General features: G+C 52.6%; 1 protein-coding gene across 1 annotated transcript in view; it reads right to left on the bottom strand.

The window, feature by feature from the left end:
* Positions 1–14,455, bottom strand: part of ORAI1 (ORAI calcium release-activated calcium modulator 1) — a 25,032-nt gene extending 10,577 nt beyond the window's left edge. Inside the window, exon 1 of the mRNA XM_043967906.1 lies at positions 13,970–14,455. Within this exon, the coding sequence (XP_043823841.1) occupies positions 13,970–14,314 (345 nt within the window). The 5' untranslated portion in view covers positions 14,315–14,455. The remainder of the gene's footprint in view (positions 1–13,969) is intronic.

Genomic DNA, 14,455 nt, shown 5'->3' with positions numbered 1-14,455 from the left:
CCATCCCTACCCAAGCAGTGAGCAGAAGCAGAGACTGAGCCAACACTCAGAGGAAGGAGGAGGGGAAATAATCCTGGCTGGTACATGGAGACCACTTTCTAGTTGGAGCCTCCCCACAACCTTGGGAGGTAGGAACTATGGTTATCTCCATTTTACAGATGACAAAACTGAGGCTAGAAAAGGATGAATGGCTGGCCCAGTCACACACCAAAGTGTGTGAAGTTGGATTCAAACACAGGTCTTCCCAACTCCAAGACCACCGGTTTGTTTTTTTGTTTTTTTGTTTTTACAGGGGCAAATATGCTTCTTCAAACCCACCCCCTCAGCAGATTGTTGAACTATCATGACCATTATTGCCCTGTGGCTTTGGAGGCTGGGCATAGCCCGGCCTCAGCAGTAGAAGGGCCTCTTCCCTTCTCAGACAGTGCTCCCAGATGCATACATGGGTATGTAGGGTGGTAACAGTAGAAAGCGCTAGGCCTGGAGTCAGGAAACCCTGAGTTCAAATCCTGCCTCAGACGCTTCCTAGCTGTGTGACCTTGGGCGAGTCCCATAACCCTGTTTGCCTCAGTTTCCTCATCTGTAAAATGAGCTGAAGAAGGAAATGGAAACTTTACTGGGCTCCTGGCTCTTGGGACACAGGAGGAAACATGGAGAAAGCCATGGACTTGGGTCAGCATGTTAACTACTGTCCCCACAACCCCCACCTCTGTCATTTCCTCCCCTGGCACTTCCTCTTCTCAGAAGCAGCAGCTGACCAACCCCCGACGGCTGTGGCCCCACAGAGCCAGGAAGGGGCCCTGCTCAGGCCTCCATCTGCGGCTGTGCTCTGGGAAACGAGGAGAGGGGCAAAGTCTAAAGCGTGTCCATCCCCAGTGACAGTCTCTTAGCAGCCTCCCCTGGGGCTCTGGCGGACACGAGGAGAGAGGGATTCTCTAGAACAACCAAGCAGATGCCAGGCAGGGAGTGACAAGGAGGCCTCGCTTTCACACACCCAGAGTCCAGAGGAGTCCAAGAGTCAGCAGGTGGGAGCCTCGAGCACTTACACTATGGCTCCCAAGGGTCCTTAGGACAGGGAGGACGAGGACAGGGACAACAATGGCTTTCGTAGGATACTTCCAGGATGGCCAAGTCCCTTCCTTTCAAGACATGAAACCACACAAAGGCCCAGTAAAGGCACTATAGGTGAGAACTCCACTTTACAGATGGAGAAACTGAGACCCAAAGGCTGAAGGAAGCCCGGCCCATGGGACCAGACTCTCCCCAAAGTGAGCACAGTAGGAGGCCCAGGGCAGGTCAGGGCTGGGAGGGGCCTGAGAACAGGGGATGGCAGAGCTGAGAGGGGCCTCAGAACAGGGAATGTCAGGGCTGGGAAGGGCTTGAGAACAGGGGATGGCAGAGCTGAGAAGGGCCTTGGAATAGGGGATGGCAGGACTGGGAGGGTCCATCATCAGATGTCATATGGTCCAAAGCCCTCATGTTCCAGAGAAAAGAGAAGGCGAGGAGGCCTTGGCCAAGGTCAGTCACCCAGGCGTCCATGACAGCCGCCCAAGCTCCTGAAGCAGGAACCCTGGGTCAGACACCCTGAGAACAGGCCCAGGGAAAGGGGCTCTGGCCACTGGGCTCCTTCTTCTTCCGCACTGCCCGGGAAGGGGACAAAGCTCAGGGGCAAACATCAGGCTGTCAGACGTATTTAAGGGAAACTGTCCGCCTCTGGATGGGGCCACTCCATCACCCTGAGCTTTCTGGCCTGGAGAGTCAAGAAGAGAGTAGGACTCGGAGGTAAGAGGGGAAAGGCCGGAGGCAGCCTCAAGCAAACAAGTCGAGCCCAATTCTCCTGGGTCCTGGCAAGTTCCCACAGATCTCCATGGTTCCCAGGGCAAAGCTGGAAGATCGAGGACCTTCAGAACCACTCCAGCCAGAGCTCCCAGCCTCCCTCCCCCCAGCCTGTCCCCAAGAGATCAGGTTACCTCGAGTTGTTCCACAAGGTAAATATAGCTGGAGCACAGGCCCTATTCACTCAAAATAAACAGCTCCACACCGCTAAGTGAGCCATGGCAGCTTCACGCCGGCAGGGATGAGCAGCCCATGGGGGGCCAGTCCACACCCCCTGCCTGGGCTGGCAGTGAAGGGCAAGGCTCTCCCAGGATGACACTCCCTTCGTCCACCCTGCCGCCCCCTCTCCCTACTGGCTTCCCTGCCCATCCTCCCTTCCCCACAGGCATCAAATCACAGAGGTGGAGCTAGAAAGGCCCTCATTTTTCAGAAAGGGAAATTGAGGCCCAAGAAGGACCACTCTGGAAGGGTCAGAGCCAGAAGGGACCTTGGTGGACATCGATGGGGAAAACACGGTGTAGTGGAAAGAGCATTATACCGGAAGGCAAAAGGCAGGGCTCAAATCCCGACTCAGCTCAGTCTGGTGGTTAGAATCGGGCACTTTCTCCACTGTGGCCTAGGTTCAGGTGCTGGTCAGGGAAGCTAAGCCACTTTGGGAGGCAGCATGGCATAATGGCTAGAATTTGGAAGACCTGAGTTCAAATCCCACCTTGGGCAAGTCAGCCTTTCCAGGCCTCGATTTCTTCACCTGTAAAATGAAAGAGTTGGACCAGACGGATCCAATGAGAAGCTCTGAGGTCCCTTCCAACTCTGAATCTGGGATCCCAAGGATCTACAGGGAATGAAAATACCAGCTATTCAAAAATTCAGATGTATTTCTCCCACCCATTTCACCGATGGGGAAATCAAGGCTCAGAGAGGTGAGGGGACTGGACTAGGATCACAGAACCAGCAAGTGGCAAAACAGGACTAGAATCCAGCTCCTTCTACAACACCTCAAGACAGATAATGACTGGTGGCCCAAAACAGAACAGTGGGTGAACATCGGACTTTTTAGAGAAAGGCGTGGACCAAGGTTCCGTTCGACTTTTCTTTCTTTATCTTTTTTCCCCCCCAGGGTTAAATGACTTGCCCAGGGTCACACAGCTATTAAGTGTCAAGTGTCTGAGGCCAGATTTGAATTCAGGTCCTCCTGAGTCCAGGGCCAGTACTTTATCCACAGCACCACTTAGCTTCCCCCTCCATTTGACTTTTCCAATTAACAAGTATATTGCCCGCCCTCCCTGAAATGAATGGATTTATCCAACTGTACAGAGAGGCAGTCTAACTTTGTGCAGAAAGCACTGGACTTGGGGGCAGCTGGGTGTCGCAGTGGATAAAGCACCAGCCTTGGATTCAGGAGGACCTGAATTCAAATAGGGCCTCAGACACTTCACACTTACTAGCTGTGTGACCCTGGGCAAGTCACTTAACCCCCATTGCCCCACCAAAAAAAAAAAAAAGAAAGCAAGCACTGGACTTGGAAGTCAGGGAGACTTAGGTATAAATACTACCTCCAACACTCACTGACTGTGTGACCCAGACTGAGTCACTGGGCTCTCAGAGTCTCCATTTGTTCAAATGGGGATAATAGTACCTGTACCACAGAGTTACCATAAGGGTCAAATGAGGTCATGTAAAGAGTTTTGCTAACTTTAAATTGCTATAAAAAGTTTATGAGGGGCAACTAGATGGCGCAGTGGATAAGCACCGGCCCTGGATTCAGGAGTACCTGAGTTCAAATCCAGCCTCAGACACTTACTAGCTGTGTGACCCTGGGCAAGTCACTTAACCCCAATTGCCTCACCAAAAAAAAAAAAAAAGTTTATGAGGGGGCAGCTAGGTGGCACAGTGGATAGAGCACCAGCCCTGGAGTCAGGAGGACCTGAGTTCAAATCCGGCCTCAGACACTTAACACTTACTAGCTGTGTGACCCTCAGCAAGTCACTTAACCCCAATTGCCTCACTAAAAAAAATAAAAATAAAAACGTTTATGGATGTAGTGTTGCATGCTTCACCCTGAGAGCTCTCTTCAATGTAAACATAACAGCTTCTCGAGCCCAGGGACTATTTCCCTGAGGTCTAGTATAGCACCTGGCACATGATAGGTGCTTTATAAATGCTTGGTTGGGGGACAATGGCCACCTTCCCAATGGCCAAATTAAAACCTGCATATACTCCCTCCGGTTGCTGATGGAATACAGGCCTAAGAGGTTTCAAGCCATTAACAGAGTGGAACTTTCTTCCAAGGATCGAAGCACCTAAAAAGTCAGCCAGGCCATCTTGGCTGAGCTTCATCTCCACCACATACCTGACCAGTTCTCATTCATTCTTGGATTGAGGAACCTCCAATAAGAGAGAACTCCCTCCCTCTCAAATCAGGAAATTGTTCTGGGAGAACCCTCTGCCCCCAGGCACCAGCTAGTCTGGTCCTTGTTAGGGGTGTCTGCTATTAGAGAAATGGAATCAACTGACAAGCATTTATTAAAGCACCTACTATGTGCTAGGCATTATGCAAGGGGTTAGCCTAAGAAACCCTTTAAGATCTCTTTGTAACTTAGCGATTCCAAGCTTAGCCTGACTCAAACACAGACCTGTGATCAGGTGCCTTGATTTCCTCATCTGTCAGATGGGGATAGGGAAGGGGGAGGGGGAAGTGCTTTTTAAACCCTAATGCACTATAGAAATGTGAGCTGTAGATAAGAACTCAACAATCTGACCTCACTATGAGTCACCAGAGGAATATAGAAGCCAAGAAGGGTAATTGGGACTTCAGGCTGCACTGGGAGACATGTTCAGTTCTGGGGACCCAGACTGAGGAAGGACACGTAAGCGGGAGGGTGATCAGAAAGAAGGGTGATGTGTGGTGTGACATTGGCTGAAGGAGCTAGGCCACCCAGAAGCCGCCTTCTGTCTCCTCTAAGAAGCAGCACAGTCCTGACCACCAGCTGGTGCCAAGGGGAATGGGCAGGGTCCTCTTTGCTGGAGGGCCTCAAGCCCAGGTTGGATAACTGACCGCTGGCTAAGGGTGTAATGAGGGCCTTTTTGTTCAAGAATGCGGTAGACTGGCTGGTCTCTGAGGTTCTTGTGATTATTATTCTAAACACTCCCCAGGACTGAGATCACCCATGTGAAAGCATGATGTGTGAGCTAATTAGCCTCCTTTCCCCGATCCATCAAGAGCTAGACCTTCAGTCATCAGATCTATGATGTTAAGCCAAGCCCCCTCCCATTTTACAGATGAAGAAACTGAGTTCTGAGCTGAGTGACCTGATCAAGGTCACACAGGTAATAATGTGAACTAGTTCCCTGAGCCTCCCACATTCTTTCCACTGTCCCCCATCTCATGTTTACTGCAGAGTGTTTCCCTCCTAAGTCTTTTTTTTTTTTTTTCCAAAGCTATTCTAAGCAACTTCCCACCTGGCCCTGGGAATGAGAGGAAGCCATGGGGGGAGGGAGGGAATAATCCAAAAGTAATTTATGTTTGGGGTTTGGAATGCCCACACCCAAGCTTCCCAATTTTGTTCGGCTTAGGCTACCTTTTCGATGCCTTGGCCAACACCCACTGACTGCTGAGTGGCTCTTGGTCAAACCTGCCCTCACCGGGAGGTGGGGGCAGGGAGGGGGGACTATTCCCCTCCTTTATAGTCAGGTAAATGGAGGCCCTGAGTGATGCATTGCCCCAGGCTGGAATCAAGGAATGGAGGCTACTCTGTAAGGCACAGGATCTGGACCCCTCAAGTGTTTTATTCCAAAGGGAGCAAGGGACATATAAAGACTCAACCCCCAACCTGAGGTGACTCTCCAACCTCAGCCAGCTACTGGATGGCTTCCATTATCATAACATAAGCTCACGGACTAAGAACTGGAAGGGGCCTTGGCTGGGATTTAGTTCAACCCTCTCATTTTACAGGGCCAGAAGAAACTGAGACCCATAGAGGCTCAGTGTCCAAGGGCTAGGACTCGAACCCAGGACCAGATCAACTCCGGATCAACTGTCCCTGATGAAGCACCTGAGTGGCACCTCTGGTACCTTCAGAGGCAAGAATGCCCTGGGTAGTGTAGACTGACAATGAGCGACCTGGTTGCTGACCCCTCTCATTTTCCAGATGAGAAACTGAGGCCCAGGAAGACAAAGCTCACACAGGCTGTGATCATCAGGGGCGGGATCTGAACTTCTTCCAAGTTTTCGAAACACTTTACAGACATGATCTCATTTGATCCTCACAACAAGCCTGGGAGGGAGATAATGCCAGTCCTTACCCCACCGTCCATTTTAAGGATGAGACAGAGAGGTTCTGGCTTGCCTCAGGATCACAGGCTCAGAGAAGAGATCTGGGAGGCAATTTGGTGCAATCAGTTCATGGAAGAGAAATGTGCTTAAGAGACTTGTCCAGAGGGCAGCTAGGTGCCGCAGCGGATAGAGCACCTGCCCTGGAGTCAGGAGGACCTGAGTTCAAATATGACCTCAGACACTTAACACTTACTGGCTGTGTGACCCTGGGCAAGTCACTTAACCCCAATTGCCTCACTTTAAAAGAGAGAGAGAGAGAGAGAGAGAGAGAGAGAGAGACTTGCCCAGAGGCAGGCAGCTAGGATTCAAACCCAGGCTTCCCTGCTTCCAAGTCCAGTGCCCTCACCACTACACCCTCCTTACCCTCTTGTCACAGCACCTGGTACATATTAAATCCATTACGCACTCGATGGATTTAACTGACTGAAAGCCCACCTCTGACATGGGACATGTCCAGTCTCTGACCCATCCTGCCTATGACACTGGGTAAGGCCCTTTCCTTCCCTCTAAGGCCGGGAGTGGTCGCCAACCTATACTGGTGGAAGCGGGCATGCTGTTCTCCTATGTTGTGCCTCATACCCAGCACAGGAGGCCAAAGGTCAGAGGCTGAGGGAGGGTTTGACCCCTTGCTGCCTTCCAGGTCACCACCAGGATGCCTGTTTTCATTTGTGCTGATTGGGAGGGCCCTTGCCAGGACTTCCTGACCCTTCCCTCCCAAAGGCAAGAGCTGAGCAGCTCGTCCCCCCCTCGTCCCCTGTCCCTCCCCCTCCTCCCAGAAGAGTAATTCTGTTAACAGACCGGCCCACCCTGAACAGAAAGCAGAAACCCAAGACGGGCGGCCAGAGGGCATATGGCAGGCCAGGGAACACCAGGCCATTAACCCTTCCCCGTGCAGAAACCCCCTGATCTTCAGACCCATCAAGGCATCCTCAAGTCTGGGGAGAAAAGCAGCCTTCCTATAATCCCAGGAAACTGAGAGCCTGGCAACATACAAGGACCACGGCCATTTTATGGAAAAGGAAGCTGAGGATCAGAGATGGCTCGGTCCAAGTGCTTTTTCAATGACTTTAGAGACAAACGGTCTAGGCTCGAACCCCAGCTCTGCTAATTACTATCTGTGTGACCTTGGGCAAGTCGTTTCCATTTTGGGGGGCAAAGAAGCAAGTTAGATTAGGTGATCGCTGAAATAAATCCCTTCTAGCTCTGAAGGCTGCATGGTTTTTTAGTTGGCCAGACTGGGCGAGGCTACCTGAGCGAGTCCTTGAAGGAATGTGAAAAGTCACTGAACATCCATTCATACAACAGGCCTTTATTAAGCACCTACTATTTGCCAGGCAAGAATCAGAGGCAAGTCACTCAACATTAATTCATCCAACAATTAGTAAGCACCTTCGCTGTATCAGGGGCAGCCGGGTGGCACAGTGGATAGAGCACCAGACCTGGAGTCAGGAAGACCTGAGTTCAAATCCAGCCTCGGACACTTCCTAGCTGTAACCCTGTCTGCCTCAGTTTCCTCATCTGTCAAATAAGCTGGAGAAGGAAATTGAAAACCACTTCAGCATCAGTCAAGAAAACCCCAAAGGAGACCACAAAGATCGGACGTGACTGAAACATCTGCACAGCCACACTTTGTGTCCGGCACTGTCCTGGGCTCTAGGGACACAATGACAAAAAGGAAACAGTCCCTGTCCTCATAGAGGTTATATTCTATTGAGGGGAGGGGGAGGAGGGAAAGATTAACCTGTAAAGCTACTTGGAGAAAGGGGGGGATCAAACAGAAAAGGCCTCATCTAGTCCTCAAGCTGATCGGTGAAGGATTCTCAGAGGAAGGGGTTCTGCATGGGGCATGGCCAGGAGGCCCCGTGGGCTGGAAGAGTGAATCTCTGGTCAGTGGGTGGCCTTGAGCTAGATTGCCAGGGCTTTAAAAATGGCTGGTTATGGTGTTTGGATTTTATCCTAAAGGCAAATGGGAGCGTAGGAACTTCTTGAGCAGGGGAGTTACAGGGTCAGGACTGTGTAGCTGTAAGATGATGGGCTGAACTAACAATCGTTAACATTTATATAGCACCTACTGTGTGCCAGGCAGGCACTTTACAATCATCTCATTTGAGTAAAGGCTCTTTCCAAATCCTATGCCTAAGGAGCATATGGGTTTGGGGGATGAGGTGGGGTTTTTCGCGTGACCTGCTTTCCTCTCCTCAAAGGCCATCTTCATGGCCTGGAAAGGGTGGGGAGTTAGGAAGAACTCTCTTGGGGGAAGTTAGCTCTGCTGACTCATGGGCCTGGAAACTGACTAGCTAGCACTTGTTACTAGGGTTATCTCAAGCTGGGCCAAAGCACCCCCGTCCCTGTCCCTCACCACAGCCCTATATATATATTTTTTTAAGTGAGGCAATTGGGGTTAAGTGACTTGCCCAGGGTCACACAGCTAGTAAGTGTTAAGCGTCTGAGGCCAGATTTGAACTCAGGTACTCCTGACTCCAGGGCCGGTGCTCTATCCACTGCGCCACCTAGCTGCCCCCAACACAGCCCTATATTTAAGAGGGAAGGTGGGCTGAACATAGGCAATGTGAGCAGCAACAAACCTCCTCCCATCATAACATCTCCCTTCATGCACACCCATTCATTACTGTTCTCCCTAGACACATCAAGTCAGCAAAGTTTCTCACACACACACACACACACACACACACACACACCCTCTCTTCCCCTCCCCCAACCCAGGGGTTTCATTCCATTAGAAAGTCACAGAATCTGGAGACAGAACATCAGAGTAAGAAAGCAGCTCAGAGACCATTTAAGCCAACTACATCCACAACAGGCATCCCCTCTCCACATGCAGCAAGTGCTCCCCGGGCCTCTGCTCGGGGACCTCCTGTGAGGGAGAACCCTCTACCTGCCCAGGCAGCCCACTGCAATCTCGAGATTACTTTAATTGTTAGCAAGTTTTTCCTGACGTGGTGCCTCTTCAAAACCTCCCCTTGAGGCCTCTAGGTCTGAAGAACAAGGCTAATCCCTCTCCAACAAATAAGAACTCACATTTTTACAGCCTTTTAAGGGCTACAAAGTGCTTCACAAACACCCCCTCGTTTGTTGCTCACAACACGGCTATCAGGGTACGAGAAGCATGATGAGGAACCTGAGACGGAGGTTAGATTGTTCACACAGGGAGTACCTTAGGCAGGGTTCAAACTCAGTTCTACCTCCCTCCAACCTCCACGCCCAGTAAGGCATCCAGGGGCTAAAAAGGTGAACGTGCCCCCCCCCCGCCCCCCTTCCCGACTGCCCAATCTTCTCTCATGCCAGTCCCGTTCTCTTGTCTGGCCACGTCTGATTCAAACCATGTCCCTTCACCAAAATCCCTTCTACAACACAGCCAGTGTTAGTGAAGCCTGAGCAGGCCCCAGATCCAAAGGGGAGAAGTTCCCCTGGCCATAGACCATCTGTTTGTCTGTCACTCGGGGGCCAGCAGGGGCCGGAACAGCTGCCCATCATTCTGCGGGGCCCCCTGTTCCCTGCATGCTGTTTTTAGCCCTAGGAAGGGGGAGGTGACATTCATCTGAGCATGGAGTAAGACAGGGTAAGACGGGCACTTTCTCCACATGCCCCCAGTATCCCACCAGAGGGAAAAGGGGATCTGAGTAACCAGGGCACAAAGAAAAGCCAGCGAATACAAGCGCACCATGATCTGCTCGTGGGACAATGATGGGGCACTGCTCATCGCCTAAAACTCTGAGCTTCCCCAAAACCCAACCAGCCCGTCATCATAATGGAGCAAGCAAGCATTCATTAAACCCTTTCTCTAGGACGGCCAAAAAGCACTGTTTGCAACGAGCTTTCAAAGCGGAAGATAATATGCCCACGTATGGCTAGATACCCTGGCACGTCAGGCTTTTCAAAGCGACTGATGACAACCACTGTATTGACCTTAGAGTTAGCAAGGCACTTTACTAATAAGTAAAAAGTATATCAGAGATAACATTAAAAAAGTATGTTATAGATAACTCTCCTGAGGTCACAAGAGTTATCAATCAATAAAACCTGACTGAGCTCCTGCCAGGAGTCAGGCACTGCTAGGTTAGGCCTTGAGAATACAAAGACAAGGAAGCAAGTCCCTGACCTCAAGGAGATTCATGGTAAGAGAGCTCTGGAGCTGGAAGCAATCAGAGAAATCATGACCTCATTTTACAGATGAAGAAACTGAGGCCCAGCTTATATTCAACTAAGGGGAAACTATGCAACACAGGGGAGAGGGAGAGGAGGAAGGAAAAGGGGAGGGGGAAGGGAGGAGGGAGTGGAAGGGAAGAAAGGGAGGAAGAGAAAGAAGGAAGGAGGAAAGAGAAGGAAAGGAAGGAAAGGAAGGGAAGGAAGAGAGGGAGGGAAGGAAGGAAGGAAGGAAGGAAGGAAGGAAGGAAGGAAGGAAGGAAGGAAGGAAGGAAGGAAGGAAGGAAGGAAGGAAGGAAGGAAGGAAGGAAAGGAGGTGATGAGGTGGGAAGCAGTGCTACCTGGGGCAACCAGAGTACGTGACTCTTGAGCTGAGCCCTGAAGTGAGTTGTGGACCTCAGGAGACCATGGAGGAGGAGCCTTCCAGGCATGGGAAACATCCCAAGCAGAGGCTTGGGTCCTGAGTGGGAATGCTGAGAAGGACAGTGTGGCTGGGGGAAGTGCGGTAACACTACAGGAATTCTGTTTTACACAGGAGGAAACTGAGGCTCCACGAGGTTAAGTGGGTGTTGTCCTTATCCAGAGGGAAGCAACACTGATTTAACCCCTCAGTAAAGCCAGATGAGCATATATTAAATAGGTGATGTAAAAAAAGTATCAACAGAAGCTTCATTTTACAATTTGTTAATGCTTGTAGAGCTGAATCAAAGGGATGAAAGAAGCCGGGAGACCTAGAATCTAAACAAGTGACCTACGGCAGCACACCCCAATCTCCTCAGGCCTCGGTTTTCTAACCTATAAAATGGGGATCACCCCTGCCTACCCCACAGGGTTGAGGAGAAGCTCAAATGAGACCAAGGATAGGAAAGGGTTTCACAAATTATTTTCAATTAATTGTGCGAGCATGGGAGGCCAAAAAACCAAACCAAAAAAACCCCCCACCTCCCTGCTCATGCCAAAGAGGGTGAATAAGCTTTTCTTCCTTTTAATCACATCCTAACAACCTGGCAGCAAAGCAAGTTGGGCCCTAAGTCTGAAGGGAAACAATTTCAATGACAGGTCAAGGACAGGATGTGGGGAGTCCCCCCACCCCCATCCTGAAGCAGGAACCAGGAGCCCCAGAGAAAGAGCAGGAAGGAGACAGGCTCCAATTGCCCCCAGACTGACCTCTGTTTAGGTCCCCTCTTGCCTTGGGCCCTAAATTCCCAACTGTCCCTATCCTCCCTACCCCCCCCTCAAATCCCCTAATCCCTCATTCCTCCAGCTGTGTTACTTATAAGATGTCACTGCCTGGAAAGTGTTTTTGTGGGTTGGTTCTTTTTTGTTTTTAATCTGACTGATGAAATGAGTAAGCTTAACCTCATCCCCACTGAAACCTCCTCTAGCTATCTCCCTTGATGCAGAGGGAAAGGCTGGAGACTCGAGCTGACATCCATCAAGTGTGCACCCCACCCCAAGGAGGGAAGGCTGGGGAGGCGGCCTCCCTGTCCAGGCCTCTTCCAAGCTTTACCTCATAGCACCTCTACCCCAACTCCAAGGAGCAGCTAGGTCTGAGAGCCCATCCCCGGTGGAGCAGGCAGAGATTAAGAGCCCGAAGGGACCTTAGAAACCATTCGGTCAAACCCTCTCATTTTACAAGAGAAGGAAAGATGAGGACCATAAAGTTAGTAAGCAGTCCTGTCGGCATTTGAACTCAGGTCATTGGATGGGAGATGTAGAAGCTTCGAGGCCATTTAGTTTAGCCCCTCCCCCGAATTTCAGGGCTGAAACTGAGGCCCATGGAGATTGAGGTCATACAGGGAGTCTATATCAGAGGCCAGACTGGAACCCTCAAATTCCTCTGACTCCAAAGCCACAGAACCATGAAGTCACTAGTCACTTCCCATTATACCACACTGCCTTCCTCATCACCTATGGCAACCCTACCTCCTTTAACGAGCAAAGTAAATCCCAGAGATTGGGTGACCCGGCCAAGGTCACATAGCTAGTAAATCGCAGAGCCCAGAATTCAGATTGGGTGTCTTGGCATCCAAATCTCTGATCTACACCAGAGATGCTTGGGGGGGGGGGGCTGGAGAAAAATTTTCCCATGTCTCACCATCCCCACGATATGACTGGCCAGAGGACAGACACTCAGGCCCACAGAAAGCCCTCTACTTCTGGGTTATCTGCTGGGGGGAAGGGAGCAACAATTCTGCCAAGTCTTGATTGCTAGCTCATCCATTCTTTTATTTCAATTCCATTCAATAAACATTATTAGAGAAGCAGTAAGAGTCAAGAAGACCCGGGTCCATGTCCTCCATGACCACAGGCTCCTCACTTAGCCTCTTAGCAGGCAAGGCAGCTTTCTAAGAGCATGAAGTTAAAGGGTAGTTATTTGAATCAGTGAAGTGAAGTTTCCATATCAGAAGTTCCTCGGAGGATGAAACAACAGGTTTGTCCAACAAACATTTATTAACGGCCTAACTGTGCAAGGCAATTGTGAAAAGTTCAGTAGAGCTCACCCCATTCTCACTGTCACACTACAAAGTAGGAAGGGCACAGATTCTTATCACTACTTGGGGAAACTGAGGCTCCAAGGGGGGGGAATTAAGTGACCTGATCAAAGGGCTCTGCTAAGAGAAACAACCATCTGGTTCCAAATTCAGTGTTCTCTGTCCAGGGCTCTCTTGCCCCTGGGGAGGCTGCTTGGGTTTCGGCTTTAGCCCCCCTCACCTCCTCCAAACTTCCCCCCAGCCTCCCCAAGCAGAGGGTGTTCAGTCGGCCAGCAGGCAGCTCTTCATCTGACTAGCTCATTTGTTCAAGATTCAAGGCTGGGCCTACTTCCCACTCTCCAGCTGGCTGGCCCGGGGCTTGGGGCTGAGCTTTTAAGCAGAGTAAGGAGAGTGGGGATGAGAGAATAGCTGCCAAAGCTCAGGGTGGGCAGGGGGCTGGAAGTCCCCATCTGCACCTGCCCTGCTTCAGTTCCCAGTGGAGGGGGCACCAATGGGGAGGGAGGGGAGGACAGAAGGCGGCTGAAGCTCACACCTGCCCGCATATACACATGGGAGGGGGGAGATCGAGGGGAGAGAGAAGCAGGACCGACCCCTCCCTGGATGTCGGCTCCATCACCTCTCCCAGGACGCGTCCCGACAGACCACTTGTCTACTGTCCAGCCACAGACATTCAAGCCACTTGTTCAATGCCTACGCCCCCTTGTCTGCACCAACCACGCAGATCCAGGGCACTCCTCCATCCCACTGCTCCCCACTGCGGCACACACCGAACCGTCTGTTTACCCCGACACCAGCCACGGGCGTCCGGCCGATTGCCCCCTTGCACCCCGGGTCCCTCCATCTAACCCTGGCTCATACAGCCGGCCCCCTGGTCTAACCCCAGCAGTGAGCGGCACCCTGCTGCCCGCTGCCCCCCCCCCGTCTCCCACCCCCTTCAGAGGGCACAGCTGCCCCCGGTTTCTCCCCCCGAGGGCACAGCTGCCCCCCAATCTCCTCCCCAGGGCACAGCCGAACCCCTACGGACCCTCCCCGCCGCTGCCCCGCGCGCCGGCCCCCTCTCCCCTCGGGCCAGGCGCGCCGCGGCGGCGGGTGCGGGTGCGGGTGCGGGCTCGGAAGCTGGGCGCGGGGCGGGCGGGCTCACCATGGCGAAGCCCGAGAGCAGCGCCGACGTCCGGCTGGAGGCTTTGAGCTTGGCCCGGCTCAGGTAGAGCTTGCGCCAGGACAGCGCCTGCATGGAGTGCTCGTTGAGGCTCATCACCTCCTGGTAGCTGTGGCCCACCCACTCCGGGTACGAGACGGCGGCAGCCCCGGGCAGCGGCGGCGGCGGCGGCGGCGGGGAGGCCCCGGGCGGCTCGGCGGCGTCCCCGCTGCGGCGGCGGCTCCGGCGGCTGCCGCTGGTCGGGGGGGAGCTGCCGCGGCCGCCGCTGGCGAGGGGAAGCTCGGGGCTGCTGCTGCTGGGCGGGGGCGGGGCGGGCTCCGGATGCATGGAGCACGCTGCGAAGGCCCGCCCGGGCGGCGGCTGGCGAACGGGAGGGGCCCGCGCGGCACGGCGCTCCCGCGCCTCGGCCTCGCCTCCGCCTGCGCCTCGGCCGCCGCGCAGCGAAACCTGAGGAACCCGAGCGGCCGA

Source organism: Dromiciops gliroides, chromosome 1 (genome assembly GCF_019393635.1).
Source record: "Dromiciops gliroides isolate mDroGli1 chromosome 1, mDroGli1.pri, whole genome shotgun sequence".
NCBI classification, from domain to species: Eukaryota; Metazoa; Chordata; class Mammalia; order Microbiotheria; family Microbiotheriidae; genus Dromiciops; species Dromiciops gliroides.
The sequence above is the reverse complement of the archived record's forward strand: the minus strand, read 5'-3'. Positions and strand labels throughout refer to the sequence as shown.